Genomic DNA, 27501 nt, shown 5'->3' with positions numbered 1-27501 from the left:
CCGAGTCACAAGGCAAGTACCTTATTGTTGTGTTTAGGAAAATAAAATAAAATAAAATGCTAATTAATATATGGAGATGTGAAATACAATGTATATAGACAAATTAGTTAAAGGAGAATGACTGGAAGTTTGTTTTTCTCCTTTTGTCAATGATAAAAAATCAAACATAATAATGAAGAGATTTCCTTCCTTCACTGTTTTTGTTATAATTATAGAAATAAAGAGCTGATCCTATATAATGAAAAATATTAAATATAGGAACAAAGAGCTCATTCTATATAATCAAGAGTATTTAGATTATATATGTATTATTAATATTTTTATTTATTTATTTATTTCTGTATCATATATTTGTTTATAGAATATCAAATCTCCTCTATTTATCATATTGATTCCTTTTTCTCAATATAAATAAAGCACTCATGCTCTTTCAGAAACACATGGTTTCAACTCAACGTTTCTCTATGTTAAAATGTAATGATGTTTTATTATTATTTCTTTTGTATGTACCCAGCTTTAGGGTTAGAGTTTAAGGTAAGTGTCTTGCCTTATTTTGTAGCTCCTATATATTCATAAAAAAAAAGCACAACATAATACACTGTTCTTCCTCTATCTTATTTATTCAAGTCTCTCTTCCCTAATTTTGATAACTGTGGAGGAACTTGCTCTATCTCCAAGACGGCTCATTGATGGCTCTCCCCTTTTGTTCTAGTTCTCCTCTAAAGGTTTTTATCTTTGATGGCTCCAATTACTAACTTTCAAAGCAATACCTTCTCTATTACAACTAAGTTTCCCATAGAGTTCTTTAGGCACTGGATCTTTAGTTTCTGTACACAGTCCAAGGCCTGATATATGTTTGATGGGTCTTTTTTTATAATCGGGCCATCTTCTTATAAGCATAGTTGGTCATTTAACTACTGGTTGTGTGACAATGTTGTACTGTTTATGGCTGAATCTATAGCCAGGCAATGCTAGTTACTGGAAAATAGCATGGCTGGTGTTATTTATTGCGCTGATTTGCAACCTTGAAATGATGGAATTTCTTTCAAACTAAACTTGAAAGTTATAGCATTTTCTTAGCTTTGTAACAGCTGCCAGAATCACCTTGTTCTCATTTTTAGTTCAGGTTGCTTACAGTACTGCTAGATCAGAAACCAACAGGGATCTATTCTAGGAAACTTTCTTCAAATATTTCATGCAGCCATCAGTTAATTGAGCTAAATATGCTATTAAAAGATCTAAAATGACGAAGGAAATGATCAATTCATTATAAAAAGGATATTATCGTTGAAGTCATATATTAATAGAGATTATTTCCTTAACAAATCAAGCACTAGTTATATGTTTATTTTTGCAAATTGATTAAATACTGTATGGATTTGATATATATATATATATATATCATTTTTTTTTTCTTGTACTTCTGGTTACTGTTATTGATGTGCATGATTCTTATAGGCTGTAGATGATGAGAGATACATCTTCATGTCATCTATGCTGGGGTTGCTTGCTGAATATGGTCTTTGGCCTCGTGTTATGAATGCCTTTTCAATATCTACCTGTGTAAAGGTATGAAATATGTGGTCCTGTATATGATAGGTTAAACATTATAAGGCATTGATCTTTGCCATGTCCTGTACTCATGTCATGTCACTTGTTTCATGAATTGTTAAGTGACCTTTGAATGCCAATTTTTGTTTGAGTTCACAAAAAATTCTAGGACATGGATTAAGAAGGTTGAATGATCCTGAGAGACTAAAGCATTGATCTATGGATTGTTGATATGTATTTGGTGCAGTGCATAGCTGTTTGTTTCAGAATTTTATATGTTGGTGCAATATTTGATTTTATAATATTTGATTCCACAATAGAGAGAAATAGACCAAAATGGAAATTTTTTATGAGAGATTTCTTATTTGTGTGGGGATAATATTGCATTCATTTCCCATCTCTTCTGTTTTGAATGGGATACTGTGTTGAGATATTTGTCAGAAATGTCTAACTAATGAATGGAATGGCAATTTTAGCTCTAAAATTGAAAATCCATGAACCTAGTACAACCTCCTCTGGAAATCATTGTGATTATTGGCAGGAACTTGCCTCTTCTACTATGCTAGGAACAAGACTTATATAAACCCTCGCAGCCAGCATGATAGTAATTACTACACACAAGTATTTCTCCATCTCCATGCTTATATTGACACCAGGACACAACCTTGATTGTGGAGATTTTCTTCCTGTGGTAACAAGACCCTCCTACAACTCCTTTGTTATCAGCTTAGCTGAATCTGGATTTTTGTCCTGTAGTAATTAGATCCTTCTACAACTCCTTTGTTGTCAACTTAGCTAAATCCGGGTTTTGAAAACAGTGGGTAATTTCTGTATCTTCACCTTTTACTTCTGTCTTGTCTCCTCCACAATCTTTTGTGCCTCACAAACTTTACATAGCTCCTTAACTTTCATTCCCTTGACTTGACACTGTCTTTGACAGTTTGACACTGAGTCACTGCCATACCGTGGCTCTGATTTCATTTCCAATCCAAAGGGCTTGATCCTGTCACTCATTTATCTTGCCCAAGAACAGATCTCATTCTTTACTGTGGATACATTCATTAGTGTCTCCACTTCTTTGACGTGTTTTCCAATCTCAATTTTCTCTTCCTGCTTCAAGGTAGTCATTCTTTCAAAGATGTCGCTACCCTAACTATGCTTGAATCTTTTGTTTGAATGACTCCCAATCTGAATCTGGGTTCTCTTGGCTTCAATAATCAATCTAAAGCATTTTCACACCATCTATGCTCGTGAATGCATATTGCAACTTATGGAATGAATGAATTTCCTGTACCTTAGAATTTTTCAGCCCTAAGTTACTGGTTGGAGTGCACCAGAACTGAGTGGATTCTCAGAGTGCAGATATGGAGTACCCAAGGAAACAATGAGAAAAGGATTGATTTAGCATGGTACCGTATTTGCTATTGTCTATTGAAAAGCCAGAGATGAAAGCTTGCTTTGGAATCCATTTTATTCTTTCTTTGCTGAAACAAACTTGAATTTGCAACTAAATATAACCAAATAAAAGGCTACAGAATCTAACTGTTACTGACTGACACGGATAGGAGTGGTGTAATTGTGATCAATGAAATAATTCTTTATTTCCTTATTTGACTCCATCAATCCAAATGAATGATGACAATTTATATTACATTGCTTCACACTTATTCATACTAATACGAGAGTTGAAATCTTAATTATGTTTGGCTCATCCCTTTTTGCTTGCCTTCCTTAGAAGTAGCTTAAGGAATCTCTACCTTTTTTTTACTTTATTTATAAAAGGCTTTTTAGGTATTCAGAATTTCTACATAATTGTGTTCATCATATCTTCTCTTTCTAAGGATAAGAGAAACACACCAAAATCGGGTTAGATGCTACGTAATAACCTAAATGAAGGAATGTTTATCTTGATAAAGATTGGGCCTTCTTTAGATAAAATTTCGATAAACACTTATTGGAGGTAGAAAAAGGCCAATATGAATTATATAAGCTAAAATCAATTTATAGATTTCAAATTTTACGTATGTTCTCTCATTTAACTTGTACCCAAGCTAATTTTAACTTATGGAGAAGCCTAATTAATTTTTGCCTTTTTATTTTCTTTACAGTGTTTATTGAGAAGATAGTCTAAACAAGACCATGATAAATTCCTAAACGTGCATAGCATAAGCTTCCTGACAAGACACAATTCCTAAACATAACAAAATTCTACCTAAGATAACAAATTATCCGAATATATTACGCATCATTGTCTTCCTCTTCAATGTTTTTAGATATTCTAAATCTTTTTTTGGTCTTTGTCCAGCATTTACATGATCAATTACAATGGAGGATTCGAAGTTCACATGTAAGCTCCTGCACTTTTGATGATTCACTACTTCTCTTCAGCATTATAGTTTGCATCACTATCTTGGCTAAATCCTTGTGAAACAAGCGGTGTTAAACATCTATACTGAAAATTATAATATCACATGTTCATAGTGAAGAAACTGATGCTATACATAAACCATTGTTCACATTGTTGATTACATGTTCATTGCTTCATAAATTTTAGGCAGTCTTCCTCTCCAGAGGTTTCTGTACATGATTGTGTGTTTTTACTGTATTCTCATTTATTCTTCCGCCAAGTTATTCATTTTAATATTTGTTTCCACTATATGGCTAATTAACGATATCTTGATGCCCTTACTTTCATTTGCATTATGCATTTAACATTATAGCTCTTTTTGGTTTATACTTTTGTTTTGAGTTTAGTCTCCATTTGATTTTGTCAATTTTGCAGTCAATGGTTGATTGAGTATTTAAAAGATCAGTGACTACTCTTTTTGGACAGGATAGAATTGGAGAGTTAAGCTCTGTGTTAGAAAGCCGTGCTGATAATGGTAATCATGTTGTTGAAAGTCCAAGTTCTGAAAATTTGACAAGTCACAATCATAATGATTTCATGGTACTATTGGCATGTAATCTTCTTTCATGCTTTGTCCTTGTATTTTTTGGGTTTATCATCATAGATTTTCTTTTTGTCCTCGTTAACTATGATTTAACTATAATTTCAGTTTCAGCATAATTTCTCCCAACAGAATCTTATTGGGAATGAACAAACTCATCAGTTAACAAGCAATATAGCAGGATATATGCACCCAGCACTTAATCCTGATGTAAACTGGTCAATCAAAGCATTCAACTATCAGCAGATTCCTAAGCCCGATAGGTTAGTATTATTTATCCACTTGTGTTTTTTACTAGTGTATATACCTTAACTGTCATTAGTTAGGAACAATGTGTAGCATGACATTGGGAGGAATAGTTACGGGTCTGCACAACACTCATGGCCATCTATCTAGTCTTTTAGTTCCATTGGCAGTTTGAAAAGATCAATGAAAATGGTCATGAAATTGCGACTGGTGGTTTTTTGACCTAAATGATGGGAAATATTTACTTCTATTTTACCATTTGTCTATCTGCACTTCAACTTTGACAGACGCATTTACACACAAACACACAATAGAAAAGAGAAACCAACTTGACTATTTGATCTCACTTGAATGTTCAAGATTGGAATTTTTTTGAAGGTGACAACTATTTAGGAAGTCACATGATTTTACATTTTCATGTTGACCATACATGTATGATCCTATGGTTGGACTTGTTCAGGGATGTAGCTTCTTTCCCGCATGGTTCAATTGATAAAATTGGAGTGCAGGACAAAAACATGGAAAGAAATTTTGTTAATGCCAACATGTATCAACCTCAACCTGAGCTGGATGAGACTGCCTCCTCTGTTTCTGAGGGTAACTCATGTTTTTTATTGTAATATATATATATATATATATATTCATATATATATTTACAAATTATAATAGATAGTATATCTTTTGTAATACCGACTGATATTTCTAGATGCCCCTGGCATTGAGAATTTTCAAATTTCTGGTGATGCTATTCCGGGAGAAAAGCTTCTTGGATGTGGATATCCAGTCCGTGGAACTTATCTTTGTATTTTTCAGGTGAATATTGTTTCCATTAATAATGAACTTAGCATATCATCCATAATTTCCTCTCTATTATTTACTGATATTGCCATTACTCTTGGGTTCACATCAGTGGGTTCGGCATCTTGAGGATGGCACTAGACACTACATTGAAGGTAGATTGGACTTATAACTCTGGGCATTTATTTTGGAATTTTGTGCCTGTTATTGCTTTTCATGTATGTTTTTTCTTGAATTAGGAGCCACAAATCCAGAGTATGTTGTTACAGCTGATGATGTTGATAAATTGATAGCAGTTGAGTGTATTCCAATGGATGATAAAGGCCGTCAGGTTTGAAATATATTAGTTATATGCATGGTCTATCATATATGTTGTGCATGTTATATGATATACTTATTACCATATCTATGGATGCTATAAATGCACTAGGATTTATTATTTCAAATTAGGATATGCTTGTCAAATAAGACTTTTCTATCAGGTTGCAAAAACAAAATGTGGAATTTATGTTTGAATTTTGAAGCGATGTTTGTCTTCTGTGCTAAAGTATGGTGATTCTAGAGACTGCTAGTAGAAAGTAAAAACAAGACAGGAAGAATTATTCCTGTATGTATTATTAAGGAATAAAAAAGGTAAGTGTTCTGCAGGTCATAATTGCAGTCAGAAACATCCTCCAATACATCTTTTGCAATTGGGAGGAATAAGTATGGCTTCCCAATTGAATTGTCCTTCTTCAATTTGACATGTCATGGGATCATTAGTGAATTTTCTGACTATTGGTCACTATAGGTCGAGGAGTGTCTCCGGTCCAGTAGCCCAACTTTCCCTTTTCGACAAGTTTGATTTCACTAATTGAGCTAGTTGAAAGGAATAGATGAAATATATTTATGAAATGTTTTACAAATCTGATTATAGTCTCAATTTATAGACTGTTTACAACCTAATTAAGGAAAGAAATAATAGGTAATGAAGCAAGAAATAATGGGTGATTAAAGCGGTACAAATCAAATCAAATCACTAACAAATCTGCCCTAATAAATAGAGAATGAAATATGCACTTAATTATAACATAATTCTCCTGATTATGCTACACTCCCCCTCAAGGTGGTGAATGTATATCTATCATTCTCAACTTGCAAGTAAGATCTTTGAATTGTTTTATGGGAAGTCCCTTAGTAAACATATCTGCCAATTGGAGTCTTGAAGGGATGTACTCGGTGGCTATAAGACCACTATCCAACTTCTCCTTAATGAAATGTCAGTCTATCTCTACGTGCTTTGTTCGGTCATGTTGAACTGGATTGTGTGTAATACTGATGGCAGACTTATTATCACACACCAAACCCATAGGAGCTTCATATTTTATTTTGAGATCATCGAGTATAATCTTCATCCATAAATAGTTCAGAAACCCCTTGAGCCATGGCTCTAAATTCTGCTTCTGCACTTGATCTTGCAACTACATTTTGTTTCTTGCTCCTCCATGTCACCAGATTTCCACCTAGGAACATGCAATAGCTTGTGGTAGATCTCCTATCAACAATTGATTCTGCATAGTCAACATCAGTATATATTTTCATGGATAAGTTTTCCCCTTTTTTTAATAGCAATCCTTTCCCTGCAGAGGCTTTTAAGTACTGAATAATTCTATTTACTGCTTGCAAGTGTCTTTCTCTTGGATCATGCATGAATTTGCTAACCACACTAACTGCATAAGCTATGTCTGGCCTAGTGTGTGATAGATAAATGAGTTTTCCCCAAGTCTTTGATATTGTGTCTTCTCCACCTTTGGATTTTCCTCATCATTCCAATCCTATGATTTTGCTCTATTGGCACTTCAATGGTCTTGCAACCCAGCTTACGAGTCTCTTTGAGGAGATTTAGGATGTATTTTCTTTGAGAAATAAAGATGCCCTGTCTAGAGTAAGCAACCTCTATCCCAAGGAAGTACTTCAGCTTCCCAAGATCCTTCATCTCAAATTGAGCAGTCAGTCTCTCCTTCAAAGTTTGTTTTTCAATCTCATCATCACCTGTAATAATCATATCATCTACATAGACCAAAAGTAGAGTGAGTTTACCATTCTGAGAATGTTTTATAAACAGAGTATGGTCACCTTGGCTCTGTCGGTACCCCAAAGATACCATAGCTTGAGTAAACCTTCCAAACCAAGCACGAGGTGATTGTTTAAGACCATACAGGGCCTTCTTAAGTCTGCACACCTTATTTTCTTCATTAACATTACCATAACCCGGTGGAATCTCCATGTATACTTCTTCCTCCAAGCTTCCATGCAAGAAGGCATTTTTAACATCAATTTGATGCATTGCCCAACCAAAGTGTTAATCATGACTGTATTCATTTTTGCCATTGGAGCAAAAGTCTCCTCATAATCGATCTCATAGGTTTGAGTATACCCTTTTGCAACCAACCCTGCTTTATACCAATCCAGTGTGCCATCAGACTTATACTTAACTGTGTATATCCATCTACAACCTACTGCTTTCTTATCTTTTGGCCTCTCTACAATCTTCCAAGTCTCATTCCTTTCTAATGCACTCATTTCTTCATTCATGGCTTGAATCCAGTTATCATCTTTTAAGGCTTCTTGTACTGATGTAGGGATTCTGATAGAATTAATAACTAAAAGAAAACTTTGGTGCTGCATAGAAAGTTTTTCTGTAGACACAAATTAGGATATAGGATATTTGGCACAAGATCTTTTCTCTTTTCTCAAGGAAATAGGTAAATCATTTAGGTTAGGTTCAAAAGCAGTATTTAAGGTGTTCTCAAGAGTCTCACAAGTATGAGTTCTTACCTTCGGTTCGGATAATTGAAGTTGTTGTTCGACCAGGACGGGTTCTTGTTGCCTTCGCTGATATTGTTTTCCAAAGTATTTGTCCTCACTCTTCTTTGTAATGATGCTGGTGCAGGGTCTCTGTTATCCTCCCTAAGAATGAAATCCTGCAACAAAGGAAAAGGTGACAATTCAAGATCCTCAGCTTGAATATTCTCCCCCAAAAGCTAAGAACTAGGAAAGAAAGACTCTGTTTCATGAAATGTGACATCCTTGGAAACATAGACTTTACGACTTTGAGGGTGATAACATTTGTACCCATTTTTGTTGGGAGCATAACCGATGAAGACACATTTGATGGTGCGAGGATCTAACTTACCCTAATAAGGACTATGAACATGGACAAAAGCAGGACAACCAAAGACACAATTCTGAAGACTAGTGACCATGAGAATAGAAGGATAGAATGTGGTCATAAGCTGAATAGAAGTAACATCCTCTAGAACCCGAGAGGGTAATCTATTAATCAAATAAGTGGCAGTCAGAACTGCTTTCCCCAGTAAGATCTAGGAACAATCATTTGAAAATGTAAAACTCTAGTAATCTTAAAGAGATGACGATTTTTCCTTTCAGCAACCCCATTTTGTTGAGGAGTGTCCACACAAGTTAATTCATGAACAACTCCATTTTTTCTGAAGGAACTTGGAAAGGTTTTGGTTCACATATTCTCTTCCCTTATCAGAACGTAATCTCTTAATTTGACTTTCAAATTGTGTTTGAATTATTTTGTAAAACTTTATAAACAAGTGAAAAACTCAGACTTATCTTTCATGAGGAATATCCAGGTAACCCGAGTACAATCATCAATAAATGAAACAAACAATTTTGCACCCGAGATATTAGGAATAGGTGAAGGTTTAGAACTTTTATTACCATTGGGAAGAAAAGTTGTTCGATGGTGTTTAGCAAACTGACAAACATCACAATGAAAAGACTCAGTAGACACTTTTGTAAATAAAACAGGAAATAAGGACTTTAGGGTACTAAATGGAGGATGATTACCACAATCAGTAACGGGGGTATTGGAACCATTAGCAACAAAAATATATTGGTTGCCAGATAAAGCAGTGTAGGATGAAAAATAAGAGGAATGAGTTGTCATATGATCAGTAGCACCAGAGTCTATAATTCAAATATTTTCAGTACTAGAAGCATTAAAGAATAAGAAACTAGAAATCTTACCACTCATAATTAAGGAACAATAGCTAGATGTCTTACTAAGGGAGTCCATGAGAGCTTAAAACCAACTGAGCTTTGCAGATTGACAAAATTTGGTCCTGTTCAATAAAAAAAGTTTGTCGGAAAAATTTCCGGCAGCAGTTTCCGGTTGCCAGTGGCGGTTTCCGGCGATCAGCGGCGGCGGTCGGCGACGGTCAATGGGGCTGGCAGTAACGGTGCAAGGTGGTGGTCAATGGAGAAAAGATAAGGAAAAAAAAGTTGCAACAATTAAGGCTGTCCAAAAAAATAATTGCAGCAATGAATGCTGCCCAGAAAAGTAATTGCAGCAAAGAATGCTGCTCAGAAAAATAATTGCACCAATGAAGACTGCTAAAAAAAAAGATTGCAGAAGCAAGAGTCTCCCAGATCAGGAGCTCTGATAAGTTGAAAGGAATAGATGAAATATATTTCTGAGATGTTTTACAAATGTGATTACAGTCTCAATTTATAGACTCTTTACAAATGAAAGCAATAAATAATGGGTGATTAAAGCTGTACAAATCAAATTTAATCACTAACAAATCTGTCCTAATAATTAGAGAATGAAATATGCACTTAATTACAAAATAATTATGCAACAGATCTCATTCAACATATATTTACCATTCAGCTTTTGGATCACAAGTTGTAAATTGTTACATGTGGACAAGGAATTATCTATAATAAGGGATGATACACTTTCATTACCACCAAAATTCATGGAAGACGAGGTGGAGTAATAACATGGAAGGCTACCTCACGATCACAGTTGAAGTTCTGATATCATGTGATTTTAAGGACTGCCGGGAGGAATAACAATTTGACAGGGAGAATTATTCTTGTACGTGGGTTTAGGTCTAACACAACTGTATAAAATCAGCTTATATACTGCATTTTGGTACTCTAGTTGATGTAGGGCTTGAGTTTTTTACTAATACATTTGAAAAAGGGGAAGTAAATTAAAGGTGATCAAATCAACTTGGAGATATTTGATTCTGACCCACAATAATAACCAAATCAGAACAATCTGATCTTCATCCTAAATCAGATAAAATAAGAATAACTGGTCTTTATCCTAAATCAGATCAAATCAGAACAATGTGACCTTGATCGGAATTATTCTTCTAGAAAAATTGATTCCAAAAATAAGCACAGTTGTCAACAGACATGCCATAAAATAAAATTGTAATGCTGTGAAGATAACTTTAATGTAATGAGGGGATTTAGATGCTTTGGTGACATTAAATGGCCTAAGTTGAATATAATAAAAGGAGTAAAAGGATATTCTTCTGCAGTCTAAATAGTTTATTTTAAAGGTGTGCCTTTGATTTTCCCTCCTCCTTTTGAGGATAAATCTAATAGTCATCTCTCTGAATTTAATATTCAAGATTTGATATATTTGAATTTATTCCTTTTTACACATATATTATGGAATTTGCAGATATATCTCCTGTTCAGTAGAATGTTATTCAACTTATTTTTGTCATATTTGTTCTTTGTTAGGGGGAACTGGTCAAGCTTTTTGCTAATGATCAAAACAAAATAACATGTGGTAAGTTCATTTTCTCTTGAATCTGTAAGACTATACTCTAGCTTGGCACTTTTTTTTATCTATTTGATGCTCAATAATATTTTGATAGCCAAAATCAGATAAAATAATGATTGTTGAAATTTTTTATAATTAATTTAGTTCACTTGGCTATAGCTTTTTTTCTAGGAGCTAAAATAGTTAAATTAGGAGTTGATTGTATTGAAGGAGAAAATTATTCTAGGAAATATAGAGAGCTAATTTTAAGGAAACAAATCTTTGTAATTATGAGATTGTTTTTAAATACATAATCCTAGTATTAATCGGAAGATACACAATAAAGAATAAAATTATAGCAAGGATAAAATAAGAAACTTCCTAAACCACATAATGAGCAACACAGTTTTGACACTTCCCCTCAAGTTGGTGAGTAAGTGTTCTTCATTCCCAACTTGAATATAATTCTTTCAAAGTTAATGTAGTTCAACCCTTTGGTTGGTGCATAAAATTAGACTCAACAAAAACAATGTTTGGCCTTGTGTGAAATAAGTTATTAAGTCTGCCAACAAGTCTTTGATACATTTCTTTGTGCGTTGCAATATCCTCCTTTGCACTTCCCAACTTTATATTTGGATAAATTGGAGTACTACTTGGTTTGCAGGTTGCCTTTCCTATTTCTTTAAGCAAGTCAATAATATACTTTTGTTGGGATATGAAGATTCCTTTTTTGGAATGTGCCACTTCAATTCTAAAAAAATATTTAAATCTTCCTAATGTCTTAATCTCAAATTTCGTGGCAAGGCATTAACTTAACACTTGTTGTCTTAGTAAGTGAGTTTATGTCCAATTTAACCTCACAAAATTGGCTTGTAAGGTGAGGATTGTACTCCATTTATATCTTATAATTTGACTATTCCTAATTAATGTGGGATCTCGAACACCCTTTTACACAACATCTCAAGCATGGGATTTGATATTTATGGGTGGTCTAACAAGAAGTGGATTAGATATTTATGAGTGATCTAGTGGGAGGATAATAACGGTAAAGAACTTGATTAGGATAGGATAGGTTTTTAATGGCTCTAATATCATCTTAGTAATTGAGTTTATATCTAACTCAACCTTAGAATCCGTTTATAAGGTGAATTTTGCACTATTTATATATTATAATCTGGCTTTATTCCTAGTTGATGTGGGATCTTCAACACATTCAAACCGAACCACAATTTTTATGTTTGGTTTGGATGTATTTTTATCCATAAACCGAACTAAACCACACCGCAAACATCCCTAGTTCTACCTTCCAACTCACCCATTGAGGAGATTAAGTACATATTTTCTTTGGGATATGAAAATCTCCTTTTTTGAATAAACAACTTTCTCATTTTTGGTTGCCAATTTTTCCTTTAAATTCAATTTCTCTATTTCATCATATCTTGCAAGAATCACGTCATCCACACAGACTAACAGTAGTGTGAGTTTACCTATAATGGAGTACTTTATGAATAGAGTATGATCTCCTTGACTTTGGTATATTCTAATGAAATTATGTTCTTTTGTAAATCTCTCAAATCTTGGAGATTGTTTAAGACCATACAAGGCCTTCTTTAAGAGACATACCATATTCTTTCGACTATGAGTTTCAAATCCGAGAGTAATCTCCATATACACTTCTTCTAAAGCTTCGTGATATAAGTTCCATTTAGAATGAGTTGCTTGAGTTAGAACAACTTGAATTGTATTTATCTTTACTACATGAGAAAAGTCTCCTCATAGTCAATTCCATACGTTTGAGTGCACTCCTTTGCAACCACTCTAGCTTTATACCTGCCTATTGACACATTTGCTTTATATTTCCCTATAAATATCCATATACTTCGTACGACCTTTTTGTCTTTTGGATTGTTGACAATCTCCTATGTTAAGTTTCTTTCTAATGCGTCCATTTTCTCTCTCATGGCTTTAGTCCACATGGCTTCTTGAACTAAGATAGCAATTTGTGATATCAATGACAACAATAAAGTTTCGATGTCTATTATAGAGATTTCCGGTGTAGACATATTTAGAAATAGGATATTTAACACATTGAACTTTTTCCCTTCCTCAACGCAATGGGTAAATTCTGGGTAGCATTTACTTCCTCAGTGTTAGTTTGAGGGTTCTTTACCTTCAAGTCAAACAACTCTTCTTGCTCCAAAGTCAAAGTGAGTTGTCTTTGATATTTTTTGCCAAAGAATGTCTTTTTCCTCACTGTGAGTTGGTTAGATCCTATTTATTATGGCTTCATCATATGGTTCTTGAGCATCCTACGAAGATAGATGTTAATGACAGGAAAAAGAGCTCCTTCACTTCAAGTCTTAAAGCGGAGTGCTGACCAAAAAGGTTTTATTTCAAGAAAGGTGACATTCTTGGTGATAAAGATACGACGAATCAGGATGATAACACGTGTACCTTTTTGTATTAGGATGATAACTAATAATTACATATTTAAGATCTCTAGGATCTAATTTACTGCAATTAAGATTATAAGAGTGAACAAAAATAGAACATCCAGTTACTCGACAAGGTAGAGTTGACAATAGAAGAGTAGAGGGAATACAAAACAAAAAAGACTCAATAGGACTTACATTATTTGAGATACAAGTGGGTAACTTATTGATGAGGTATGTGACAGTTAATAGAGCTTCTCCCCAATAGGTTTTGGCAATAGACTTCTGGAGTTTTAAGACATGTTGATTCATAAATAATACCATTATGAGACAAAAATTTGGAGAATTTATGATTCACATATTCAGTATCATTATCAAATATATTTCTTGTGATGTTTTTCCAAATTGATTTTGGAAAAGATGGAAAAAATTAATAAAGATTTGATAGACCTTAGATTTACTTTTCGTAATGTATGTTTATTTAACATGAGTACAATCATCAATAAAAGTAATAAACATTTTTCTTCTTTAGAAATGAATTCCAAAATAGGTCCCCAAACATCAACATTAATAAAGTCAAATTGAAAATTTCTCTTTTTATCACATATGGGATAAAATGCATGGTGATGTTTTGACAGTTGGAAAATATCACATTTGAAGGATTGAACAAACTCTTTAGTAAACCAACAAGGGAATAAAGATTTGATAAGGTTGAATGAGTGATCCTCAAGTCTTTTATGATGAACCATATTTGGGAACTTGCCCATATTTCTGATGTTGCTTGTTAGCTAATAACTTTTGTTTTGTTTTGGTCATTGGATTCCAACAAATACAACCCACTTTATTCCTTTGCAATTAAAATCTTATTGCTCATGACAAGGTCCTGAAATAGACAATAAGAAGAGAAAAAAGTTACTGAACGATTCAAATCTTTTTTAAGTTTTTTTATGAGGATAAGACTATTGGTCAGTTGTAGGAAATATTAAACAATAGATAATTCTAAAGTCATATTCTCAATCTGCATATGGGTACACTATCACATTTGCAATTGTAATGAGTTGTTATTTGATCTTTTTGACATGTGAATTGAAGAGCTTAAGAAATGGAGTCACGTGACCAGTTGTTCTTGAATCAACAATCCAAACACCTTGAGACAAAGGGCCAACAATAGTATGAATGTAGTCTTACCTTTCAGGGACAGGGTATACAATCCAAAGGACTTAGTAATTGTTTTCAAACGATGAAGTCCGTCTTTCATGCTGGACATTGAAAAAAAATACACAAAAGTGATGACATAACAAAGATTCAATCCTTGTTACTTTGATTCGTAACAAAGAGTCTGTTTGAAAAAAAAAATAGATCTACTCAAATCAGATTCAAATTAGACGTCATCACCCTTTGGAATGGGCTCAAGAGGTCTCGGTGACCCTGTTTATGGCAATAGCGAGTGGGATTTCCAAGAAAGGTGTGTGGGCTACATGTGTTGATAGTAGTGGTAACACATGACACTATGTGGCAACTATGTTGACAATGCACCTTTCGGTCGCTAGAGTAGGGGCACAACATTTTGGCTCACCACAAACCTCAACAACAATAGCAAACAATGGTGGTGGCAGTAGTGACTATTAATGAAATATTAGAAACAGGACTCCCAAGATACCAACTTGAACAATGTAAGGAAATAAAAAACGGTAAATAGTCGCTTTAGTACTATAAGTATTGACATATTTTGTTTCTAGTATAATATAAAGAAAAAAAAACAGCCTTAGTACAAAACTTTAATTTCATTAGTTTTGTTTGAATTCTGTAGGTTGAGGTAATTGAGGACATGTTTGGTTTTAAAAAATTACTATGTGTGATTATTTAAAAGAAAATTAACAATAATATGCAATTAACCTTGAAGCGAGTCACTAAGGATTTTAAATTTAGAAAGCAAAAGCAAAGGGTAATTGCATATTAGCGTTAATTTTTCCTTTAATAAACACACAATGACGATTATTAAAGACCAAACGTGTACCCAATTACCTCAACCATTAACGGAATTCAAACAAAACTAACGGAATTAAATTTTTTGTACAAAGACTATTCTTTTTTTCTTATTGTACTAAAAACGAAATATGTTAATACTTGTTGTTTTGAATCGACTATTTAACCAATAAAGAATTATTTTATTGATAACCATCACACCAATAACATTATCGCCATCTCTATTTGTAATAATCTAATCTTTTAAGATGAGGAAATAAAAAAATGTTAAAATGAATAGGAAGATTTTGAGTATATTTTTTCCTAATTACCATGGAGATATTGAGAATATTTTTATCCTAATAATCTGCTATTTACAACATTACCTTTTGTATTTTAGCCCTTCAATAGTCTCCCATGGTGGTTTCAATTTTTTGAATTTTAATTATCTTATTATTGTTCAATTTTGACTTAGATTTATCACAAAACTTATAGAATATATGATTCTAATTCAACAATTAGATCAATGAAGATTACATTTTACATAATGTTATGATTCACACCACTGATATTTATTGGTGTGCACCACATAACAATACAATCTGCCATGTTTATATGGAGGATTTTTTTGTAGCCAATATTAAAGTTTTCTCATCTACTAGAGATATGGACAAATTATGATGTATAATTGGGTGCAAACCTATCTTATAATTCAATTTTGGGAGATTGAGTTACATCTAAGCTCACTTTCTATGATGGTATTAGGCTTTATCTTAAAAAGTTTGTTGGGTCTATTGAAAAGCTCACTTTCTATGATGGTATTAGGCTTTATCTTAAAAAGTTTGTTGGGTCTATTGTACCACTCGCTCTTAGCCACCATCAACCCCACAAATAGCTACTCACACACTTGAAATGTTCAATCCTCAGTAGCGAGAGTGTGTTCAAAATTCAGCATCAAATCAAATTATAAAATAGAAACAAGTGCAAACCTTATTTATAAGTTGATTTTATGAAGTTGAGGTAGGTCTAAACTCACTTTCTAATAGAGCCACCAACTCTTGTTAATAAAATATCATTATATTCATGCAAGTATGGTATAATATTTGTGATATTATTTTAGTAATTTTCTCCTTTAATGTTCTCTAATCATAGTTTTCTGTTGGCTGACTTTATAGACTCTGAAATGAAACATGAGATTGACACAAATCTGTCTAAAGGAGAAGCAATATTCAGTGTTCTACTCTTGGTAGGTTTGGTTTATTTGGAAATTCCTCTTATGATCTGATCTTATTCATTATATTTATGCATAATCTATGTGGTTCATGATGTAACTTAAGAGTTCTTGAGCAATACAATATATCTCATGAAACAGCTGATCTTGTCTTTGATATAACACAACATATCAAATATTAAACAGGTAGAAGTATACTTAATTGTGCACAAACGAAAAGTTCCTTTCAAATAACCTGAAACTGTTTCATTTGAATAGGTTTGACATTTCAAATGTTTATCAACTTGTTAAAACTTTTTAATTTTATTCTACTAAAATTAAGTTGAGAATCTTGACTTGTACTCACTTTTTATATTCTAATTTGGTTCAATATTATCTCTTGTATACAAAATATACCATGTTATCCTTGCATCTTATATGCATCCTTACTTTTTTTCTAATTATTTGCAATAGACGGATTCTTCCGAGAATTGGGAACGAGCAACCCTGTACTTAAGACGAACAGGATATCAAATTAGAATTAACGGTACTGAAGCTACAGTAGTTTCTGAGAAATTCTCAAAGGACTTATCGGTATGTCATTCCAACATCTAGTGCAAATAACTATCATAAGTGCCATTATTGGATCAATTACAAATCATAAATGCATAAACCATTTATAACACTTCCTAGGAACTTATTCAAATCATATAACAACTTATGCAAACAAATGCGATTGGAATACCTAGAGTGGAAATTAATCTGCCTAACTCAGTAATCTTCACCTATCATTTGATTACATTAAATAGAGAAATATCTTAGCAGATAATCCTCATTATACTAATTTTTTCCTTATTAGTATGTTTTTCCTTCGCTATAAATAAGAATACTCATGTTTCTAGATGCACACAATTTCAAAAATCCTTTATATATGGTATATCATTTCTCGGGTTCAATCCCCTCTTTTTCATCTGTTTTTATCTTGCACTGTCAGTGCCCACTTCCATGGTCACACAATGTTCTTCCCAACTATTGCATAGGTTCTGGTTGGGGTCATGGGAAGAGCGATCACGACTGGCTAGAGGGGAGCTTTTTGTTGCCTAAATTGAAGAAAATGGTATCTACAGTTGGCAAATAGAACAAAATGGATTGTTTCGCTGGTCATCCTCTAACTTCTGTCTTCCTACTGGCCATAAATACCTAAGCAGGGTCAGATAAAAGAGATTATCATATTCACAACCCTAAATAGGTTAACCCTAAGTAAAGTAACTTTAGCAACTATTGTACAAATGTGATTACAGTCTCTATTTATAGACTGTTTTACAACCTAATTAAGGAAAGAAATAATAGGTAATAAAAGACAATTATAATGGTTGTTTAAAGTTGTACAAATCAAATAAAATCAAATCACTAACAAATCTGTCCTAATAAATATAAAATGGAATCTGCACTTAATTACAACATAATTCTCTTGATTATGCAACACTCCCCCTCAAGTTGGTGAATGTATATCTATCATTCCCAACTTGCAAGTAAGATCTTCGAATTGTTTTGTGGGAAGTCCTTTAGTAAACATATCTGCCAATTGTAGTCTTGACGGGATGTACTCAGTGGCTATAAGACCATCATCCAACTTCTCCTTAATAAAGTGTCGGTCTATCTCTACGTGCTTCGTTCAATCATGTTGAACCGGATTGTGTGCAATACTGATAGCGGACTTATTATCACACGCAAAGCCCATAGGAGCTTCATATTTTATTTTAAGGTCATCTAGTATGATCTTCATCCATAATAGTTCACACACCCCTTGAGCCATGGCTCTAAATTCTGCCTCTGCACTTGATCTTGCAACTACATTTGCTTCTTGCTCCTCCATGTCACCAGATTTCCACCCAAGAACATGCAGTAGCCTGTGGTGGATCTCCTATCAACAATTGATCTTGCATAGTCAACATCAGTATATACTTTCATGGATAAGTTTTTCCCCTTTTTGAATAACAATCCTTTTCCTGGAGAGGCTTTTAAGTAATGAAGAATTCTATCTACTGCCTGTGAGTGTCTTTCCCTTGGATCATGCATAAATTGGCTAATCACACTAACTGCATAGGCTATGTCTGGCCTAGTGTGTGATAGATAAATGAGTTTTCCCACAAGTCTTTGATATTGTGTCTTCTCCACTTTTGGGTTTTCCTCATCATTCTCAATCCTATGATTTTGCTCTATTGGCACTCCAGTGGGCTTACAACCCAACTTACCAGTCTCTTTGATAAGATCAAGGATGTATTTCCTTTGAGAAATAAAGATGCCTTGTCTTGAGTAAGCTACCTCTATCCCAAGAAAGTACTTCAGCTTCCCAAGATCCTTCATCTCAAATTGAGCAGCTAGTCTCTCCTTCAAATTTTGTTTTTCAATCTCATCATCACCTGTAATAATCATATCATCTACATAGACCAAAAGTAGAGTGAGTTTACCATTCTGAGAATGTTTTATAAATAGAGTATGGTCACCTTGGCTCTGTCGGTACCCCAAAGATACCATAGCTTGAGTAAACCTTCCAAACCAAGCACGAGGTGATTGTTTAAGACCATACAAGGCCTTCTTAAGTCTGCACACCTTATTTTCTTCATTAACATTACCATAACCCGGTGGAATCTCCATGTATACTTCTTCCTCCAAGCTTCCATGCAAGAAGGCATTCTTAACATCAAACTGATGCATCTCCCAATCAAAGTGCGCTGCCAAGGAGAGAATAATTATGACTGTATTCATTTTTGCTACAGGAGCAAAAGTTTCCTCATAATCGATCCCATAGGTTTGAGTGTACCCTTTTGCAGCCAACCTTGCTTTATATCGATCCAACGTGCCATTAGACTGATACTTCACTGTGTATATCCACCGACAACATACTACCTTCTTATCCTTTGGTCTCTCTACAATCTCCCAAGTCTCATTCTTTTCTAATGTCTTCATTTCTTCATTCATGGCTCGAACCCAGTTCTCATCCTTTAAGGCTTCTTGTACTGATGTAGGGATTCTAATAGAATCAATAGCTGAAAGAAAACTTTGGTGCTACATAGAAAGTTTTTTTGTAGAAACAAATTGAGATATAGGATATTTGGCACAAGATCTTTTTTCTTTTCTCAAGGAAATAGGTAAATCATCTAGGTTAGTTTCATTTAAAGTGTCCTCAAAAGTCTCATAGGTATGAGTTCTTACCTCCGGTTCGGACAATTGAAGTTGTTGTTCGATCAGGACGGGTTCTTGTTGCCTTCATTGGTATTGTTTCCCAAAGTATTTGTCCTCATTATTCTTCTCTGGTAATGATGTTGTCATAGGGTCTTTGTCATTCTCCCTAAGAACGAAATTCTGCAACAAAGGAAAAGGTGGCAACTCAAGGTCCGCAGCTTCTTGAATACTCTCCCCCTGAAACTGAGAACTAGGAAAGAAAAACTCTGTTTCATGGAAGGTGACATCTTTGGAAATATAAACTTTACGACTTTGAGGATGATAACATTTGTACCCCTTTTTGTTGGGGGCATCACCAATGAAGACACATTTGATGGCACGAGGATCTAACTTACCTCGATACGGGCTATGAACATGGACAAAAGCTGGACAACCAAAGACACGACTCTGAAGACTAGTTAACATGGGAATAAAAGGATAGAATATGGTCATAAGCTGAATAGGAGTAACACCCTCTAGAACCCGACAGGGTAATTTATTAATCAAATAAGTGGCAGTCAGGACGGCTTCCCCTAGTAAGATTTTGGAACAGACATTTGGAAAAGTAAAGCTCTAGTTACCTCAAGGAGATGACGATTTTTTCTTTCAGCAACCCCATTTTGTTGAGGAGTGTCCACACAGGTTAATTCATGAACAACTCCATTTTCCTGAAGAAACTTTGAAAGGTTCTGGTTGACATATTCTCGTCCATTATCAGAACGTAATCTCTTAATTGGACTTTCAAATTGTGTTTGAACCATTTTGTAAAAATTTACAAACAAGTGAAAAACTTCAGACTTATCTTTCATGAGGAATATCCAGGTAACACGAGTACAATCATCAATAAATGAAACAAACAATTTTGCACCCGAGATATTAGGAATAGATGAAGGTCCCCATACATCAGAATGAATAAGATTAAAAGGTTTTGAACTTCTATTATTATTCGAAGGAAAAGTTGTTCTATGGTGTTTAGCAAACTGACAAACATCACAATGAAAAGACTCAACCGATAATTTTGTAAATAAAACAGGAAATAAGGATTTTAGGGTACTAAAAGGAGGATGTCCAAGACGTCTATGTTGAAGCCATATCTGAGAAGATGACCAAGATTCAATGCCTTGCTGAAGACTAGAAGTGTGTGCCTGTAGTTTAACACATTTTTTAGTTTCTTCCTATTGTAAGTAATATAACCCGCCCTGCTCTTTAGCAAGTCCAATTGTCTTCCCCGTGGCAAGATCCTGAAAAACACAATGGGAAGGAAAAAATGTCACTGCACAATCTAAATCTTGGGTAATCTTATGAATAGACAAGAGGTTATTAGATAGGTTGGGAACATGAAGCACATTTTTTAAAAGGAAGGAAGGTTGAAGGTGGATATTACCACGACCAGTAATGGGGGTATTGGAACCATTAGCTACAGTAATATGTTGGTTATAAGATAAGGCATTGTAGGATGAAAAATAAGAGGAATGAGGTGTCATATGATCAGTCGCACCAGAGTCTATAATCCAGATATTCTCAGTACCAGAAGCATTAAAGGATAAGAAACTAGAACTCTTACCACTCATGGTTAAAGAACAAGAGCTAGTCTTACTAAGAGAGTACATGAGAGCTCGTAAACGTTCCAACTCTTCTTTGCTAAGTGAGGGGACCTCCTCTGCTATTTGAGGGAAAGGTAAGGTCATACTTTCAGAGTCAGATGATGCTTGATTAGCATGCCTTTGTATGGTACCTTTGAATCCTCCAATACGTTCCAAGACCTTCTCCTTTCCATGAAGTTTGAAGCACCTTTCCTTAGTATGACCTGTCTTTTTACAATAACTGCACCAACGATCTTCACGATTAGCCTTTGTGGGAGACTTTCCAAATGAAGGAAATGAACCTTTTATAGGGCCCTTGCCAGTCGCCATAGCTGAACTATCACCAGAGTTGTTAGTACTTAGAGCTGAACTATCAACGGAGTTGCCCCCATCCAACATTACTAACCTCCGAGTTTCTTCCCCTCGTACAATGTGAAAAGCCTCTGAGAGAGAAGGGAAATTTTCCTTTCCCAAAATCTGAATCCTAATTGGATCAAATTCAGGGTTTAATCCAAAAAGAAATTTAAATATGCGTACCCTTTCAAGAAATTGTGTTAGTGCAATAGAGTCATTTGTGCACTTCATCTATTGATCTAATTCGATCCATAAACCATTCAACATACCATAGTAGTTAGTTACTGAAAGGCTCCCTTGGCTGGTATGAAAGATCTTGTTTTCTATCTCGTACCATGCTGCAGTATCTTTTTTCATAGAGTATGTTTGACAAAGGTTTTCCCAAATCTCCTTAGCAGTGGAGAAGAACATACAATTTCGGCTAATCTCTGGCGTCATAGAATTCCATAACCAGGTCATGATAAGAGAGTCTTCATCGTCCCAGTCTTCATATTTCGAATCAGTTTTGGCTTGAGGGTTTCCTTCTAGGTGACTCAATTTCTTCCTTCCTTTAAGAGTAGCACGAACCAACTGGGCCCATTGTAGGTAGTTGTTTCCAGATGATAACTGCTTTGCAACATCGGCAAATCATTGGAGCTAAGAGAGGTTGTGTTGTTAGTCGACATTGGTAAGAGTTGACCGAAATACGACAAAACTGGTGGTGATTCTGTTTGGAAAAAAAATGCTGGAAAAAAAATCCAGCAGTAGCGGTCAACGTCGGCGGAGGTCGGCGTCAGCAGCGGTCAACTTCGGTCGGCAGCGGAGGTCGGCACGTCTGTCAACGTCGGTCAGCAGCGAAGGTCGGCGTCGAGGTCGGCTACGTCGGTTGGCAGCAGAGGTAAAGGTCGGCGTCGGAGGTTGGCACGTCTGTCAACGTTGGTCGGTAGCGAAGGTCGGCGTCGAGGTCGGCAGCGGAGGTAGAGGTCGGCGTCAGAGGTCGGCAACGTCTGGCAACATCGGTCGACAACGAAGGTCGTTGTCGATGTCGGCTACGGAGGTCGGCAACGTTGGTCAATAGCAGAGGTCGCCGTCGAAGTCGGCTACGGAGGTCGACATCAGAGGTCGGTGGTAGTCGACGGTTGGCAACAGTAGTATTTGCAGCAAGCAATGAAGGCTGCCTAGAAAAGTAATTGCAGCAATGAAGGCTGCCCAGAAAAGTAATTGCAGCAATGAAGGCTGCCAAAAAATTGCAGAAACAGAGTCTCCCAGATCAGGAGCTCTGATACCAAGTTGAAAGGAATATAAAGAAATAGATAGAATGTATTTCCGATGTGTATTACAAATGTGATTACAGTCTCTATTTATAGACTGTTTTACAACCTAATTAAGGAAAGAAATAATAGGTAATAAAAGACAATTATAATGGTTGTTTAAAGCTGTACAAATCAAATCAAATCACTAACAAATCTGTCCTAATAAATATAAAATGGAATCTGCACTTAATTACAGCATAATTCTCTTGATTATGCAACACTAACTTTATCTCTAGTCAATGTGGGATCTCCAACACACCCCTCACGTCGAAACCAACCAACTCATGCGTGAGACTATTAAGTAGTCCGATAGTAGGTGGCAAGATAGACCTAATAAACTCTTGCTAGGTTAGATTCTAAATGACACTGATACAATTTTAAGAAGTAGACTTTAAGCTCAACTCAACCTTACAAAATCGGTTTATAAGGTGAGGTTTGCACTCACTTATATAAGTGTATTAACTCAGACTTGGGGTGAATGCTAAGCTCCTCACCTTTGCATAAAAGGTCTAGGAGTTTCCTTTCTCTCTTTTAATTGGATAGAAATTTACTGGTTATAACGGCATTGAATTGATCAAACTTGATAGCTTTTCTGCAAAACGCTCGTGAAAATATTTGCATACATATGACATCAAATTATTGTTTGAAATATAGCTTGACATATACATATGTTGGAAACTCATCATTATAATAACGCTATCTTCTGGTTTGAAAATTCTTCAGCAGATGTTATTTCTTCTTAGACTTAAATCACACTTGTTTTATGGATTCTCTCAGATTAAGGTTCCATCTGGTCTCTCGGTGCAATTTGTGTTAACATGCTCAGATGGGTCTTCTCATCCTCTAAGCACATATAGTGTCAGGTAATAATAACATTGCTGTATTTTGCTTTAACATTATGTTAGAATGAATGATATTGAAAAAATGCCGTTGGTTACACTCCATAAGTGCCCTTGAGAATGTCTGACTTAAATTTAGCATCCAGTGGATGCTTCATTAGGTAAACTGCTACTAGCTGATGTTTCTGCGATGTCATTGAAAACAATTACAATTATTTTGAAATGTGAATATACTCATAAATCTCTTTCATTTGTCTTATCTCCTCGTGTAATATACCAATTGTTCCAAAGTTTATTTACTTCCATCTTTGATATTTATTCTGCTCAGTGATTCATGACTTTGATTTCAATTTCCAGCACGACAAATATAAATTTGAATGTTACTGTATTTTACAAACATGATTAACAGTGTTCATTATCCTTTTCTTTGTAGAATGAGAGACACACTTGTGTTAACCATGCGATTCTTCCAGAGTAAGGTATTCTATCTATTGCTAACAATTGCTTGAACATCAAGTAGCAATGACAAGTAATATTAATCCTAATATTTTCAATAATAGTTGTAAAGATGCAAGGAAGTTGGCATCTGAAATAGTGTATTCAAATTACTATTCAATTGAAGAAACTAGCTGTTTCATATAAAAGTATTTCACACAATCGGTCCTCCACCCTCAAGTCATATATTAGCAATACAATTTCAAATGGTTACACCTAGAGTTTTCTCCTTCCTCCATCCACCAGTGACAACTTTGCTCTTAGGTGACCTTTTAATCTACCTTTCTCACTGAACTTCCCTGACACCTATGCTTGTCTAATTGTCTCTCCACAATTGATCCACGTAATTAATTCCTCCAAGTAAGATAAGCATTTTCATTAGTATTATTATATCCTTAGGAGTTTGAAGACTATGGTCTGCATGCCATTCTTTAACATACACCTTAAAAGATGTGTTATAGATGATACAAAAATGTAATCTTCATGTAATGATTTAAAATACTATCATTTTTATACACATCGGCAAGTTGGTTGATCAATTTCAACATAATATTCTTTTTATTAAAGTAAAAAAAAGAATAGGGTAAATCCCCTTGTGTATATTGAACACATAGGATTATGTTTATATAGGAAAAGAAACATATGGGTTACGCCCATTACATAAATATGAAATATCTAACAATATCTATAATATTTAATAATATCTAATTATATCTAACACTTTTAATGGAACCAATATACCATAATGGAATCATTCTGATACTCTTTTTTAACAGCTACCATAAGTACAATAATAAGTACAGTTTTTTTATTTTGTTCCTTCTAACTCATTTTACATTTTGTTGGAGATCTCACATCGACTAGAGATTAGGACATTTTATAGTATATAAGTGGGTGCAAACCTCACTTTATAAGCCGGTTTTATGAGGTTGAGTTAGACTTAAAGTCTACTTTTTAATATGAAATTGTGAAAGATTGGTGTCTGGTAAAGGGAAGAACACTTTCCAAGAGTGAGTCTGACTGTCTTGTCACAACTATACTAGCTGGTGTGTTTGATCCAAACAAGTTTGACAGTGTCCTTCGGGATATTCCATTGGAGGGGAACAAAACCTTGTCGAAGGAAGAAACGTCTTAAATGGCCTTGTTGCTATTTTGTTCATCTTTTTGGAAACGTCCTTGTTGATACATTGGTTCTTGTGGCCCCCTTTGATGCTGCTTCATGTTTTCTTGCTATTGGTATGGCCATTATACTATCTTCATGGACAAAAAATTATGAGGATCCTTCCGAGAACAAGGACTTGCTTACCCAATTCAGGGGTACTGTTGTTGCTATTGCTTCAGATGAAAAATCGCCTTGCTTGGTGCCATACAGTCTCTCTTTGAAGGTTCAATGTACACCTTTGTGTTTCTATGGACTCCTGCATTGAGCCCAAACGATGAAGAGATTCCCCATGGTTTTATTTTTGCAACTTTCATGTTGGCTTCAATGTTGGGAATCTCACTTGCATCCAGATTGATGGCCCGTTCGTCACTTCGAGTATAGAGTTATATGCAAATTGTTTTTGCAATTTCTTTTGCTGCTTTGATGGTCCCAGCCACCCAAATAAAAGGCGAGGATGGCAAAACTAGGGTAGGGAATAACACTATAGTAGCCAACACAACAACAACTAACTCCAGAGAACTGAATCTGTTTGTCCCCCAATTTATCATCAGAATAATCGCCTTTTCTATGAACAATGGCCAACCCATTTGATAACAACGAGAGCCACGAGGCCCAAACATAGGAAACAAAGCCCCAATTTGACCCAAAACCATAGACGCAATCCTCTCCCGTCGGTGGTGGTTGTGGCCTCCGATTGGGGGGTCCCGCCTCAATTTGACGTATTCTCCTCCGTCGTGATTACGCATCATGTCCTTCGTGTGCAGCGTCGAATCCATCCGAGCCTGTCAAATTCCAATGACATATTTCAATGAGGATGGCATTCACGTCGACATTGATCACACGAAGGACATGATGCGTAATCATGACGGAGGAGAATACGTCAAATTGAGGTGGAACCCCCAATCAGAGGCCACAACCACCACCGACCGGAGAGGATCGCGTCTATGGTATTGGGTCAAATTGGGGCTCTGTTTCCTTTGGGCCTCATGGCTCTCGTTGCTATCAAATGGGTTGGCCCATTTGTTCATAGAAAAGGTGATTATTCCGATGATAAATTGGGGACAAACAGATTCAGTTCTCTGGAGTTATTAGCTGTTGTTGTGTTTGCTACTATAGGGTTATTCCCTACCCTAGTTTTGCCATCCTCGCCTTTTATTTGGGTGTTTGGGATGACATTTGGTTATTTCTTTGGATTCTTGCTAATTATTTCTGCAGCAATCGGAGTATCACTTCCTTTCATGATCGGTTCAATCTTCCATCATAAAATTGAGTGGTTAGAAAAGTATCCAAAGAAAGCTTCTCTGCTAAGATCTGCTGGTGGGGGAAATTGGTTTCATCAATTTCGGGCAGTTGCTTTACTCAGGGTTTCCATACTGTACAACTATTGTGCCGTGGCAACCTGTGTTAAGTATTGGCCTTACTTGATCGGATCCTTGGTAGGAATGGTGCCAGAAATATTTGTTTAATTTATACGGGAATTTTGATAAAAACATTGGCTAATGCTGCACATCAAGATCACACTATCTGCTCCGGAAATTATCCTCAATGTTGTTGGCTTCTGCGTAACTGTTGGTACAACACCGTCTATGCTAAGAGGAAGCTCAAGGAGTTACGAAAAGATGATGATCTGCTGTTGAAATAATATAGTATGTTTAGTCTGGGTTTATTTGCTGGCCAAACGAGACAGTTATTACCATCATCTTATACTGGCACATGTTGATGATGCACACGCACAGTCGACTGAGGTTTAATTTTCTAAGCAACCTCATTTATAGTTAAACTTAAAGTCTACTTCTTAATATGATACCAGAGCTATTTTGAGC

General features: G+C 35.2%; 1 protein-coding gene and 1 pseudogene across 6 annotated transcripts in view; both read left to right on the top strand.

The window, feature by feature from the left end:
* The window catches only part of LOC137818316 (uncharacterized), a 32433-nt gene that overhangs the window by 4122 nt on the left and 810 nt on the right, over positions 1 to 27501 (top strand). For 4 of the 6 annotated variants that reach the window (XM_068621657.1, XM_068621661.1, XM_068621656.1 and 1 more), the window contains 13 exons: positions 1459 to 1569; positions 3857 to 3898; positions 4385 to 4498; positions 4608 to 4762; positions 5206 to 5342; positions 5452 to 5558; positions 5656 to 5698; positions 5783 to 5874; positions 11100 to 11148; positions 16694 to 16764; positions 17203 to 17322; positions 23960 to 24045; positions 24455 to 24500. In XM_068621657.1, the coding sequence (XP_068477758.1) occupies positions 1459 to 1569; positions 3857 to 3898; positions 4385 to 4498; positions 4608 to 4762; positions 5206 to 5342; positions 5452 to 5558; positions 5656 to 5698; positions 5783 to 5874; positions 11100 to 11148; positions 16694 to 16764; positions 17203 to 17322; positions 23960 to 24045; positions 24455 to 24500 (1173 nt within the window). The remainder of the gene's footprint in view (positions 1 to 1458; positions 1570 to 3856; positions 3899 to 4384; positions 4499 to 4607; positions 4763 to 5205; positions 5343 to 5451; positions 5559 to 5655; positions 5699 to 5782; positions 5875 to 11099; positions 11149 to 16693; positions 16765 to 17202; positions 17323 to 23959; positions 24046 to 24454; positions 24501 to 27501) is intronic. The other 2 variants (XM_068621659.1, XM_068621658.1) reach the window with 1 other exon arrangement.
* Positions 26289 to 27469, top strand: LOC137818317 (uncharacterized; annotated as a pseudogene).

The sequence above is a fragment of the Phaseolus vulgaris genome, chromosome 10, assembly GCF_000499845.2.
Source record: "Phaseolus vulgaris cultivar G19833 chromosome 10, P. vulgaris v2.0, whole genome shotgun sequence".
In the NCBI taxonomy this organism is placed as follows: domain Eukaryota; kingdom Viridiplantae; phylum Streptophyta; class Magnoliopsida; order Fabales; family Fabaceae; genus Phaseolus; species Phaseolus vulgaris.
Note: the sequence above shows the minus strand (reverse complement) of the source record. Positions and strands in the feature narration are given on the sequence as shown.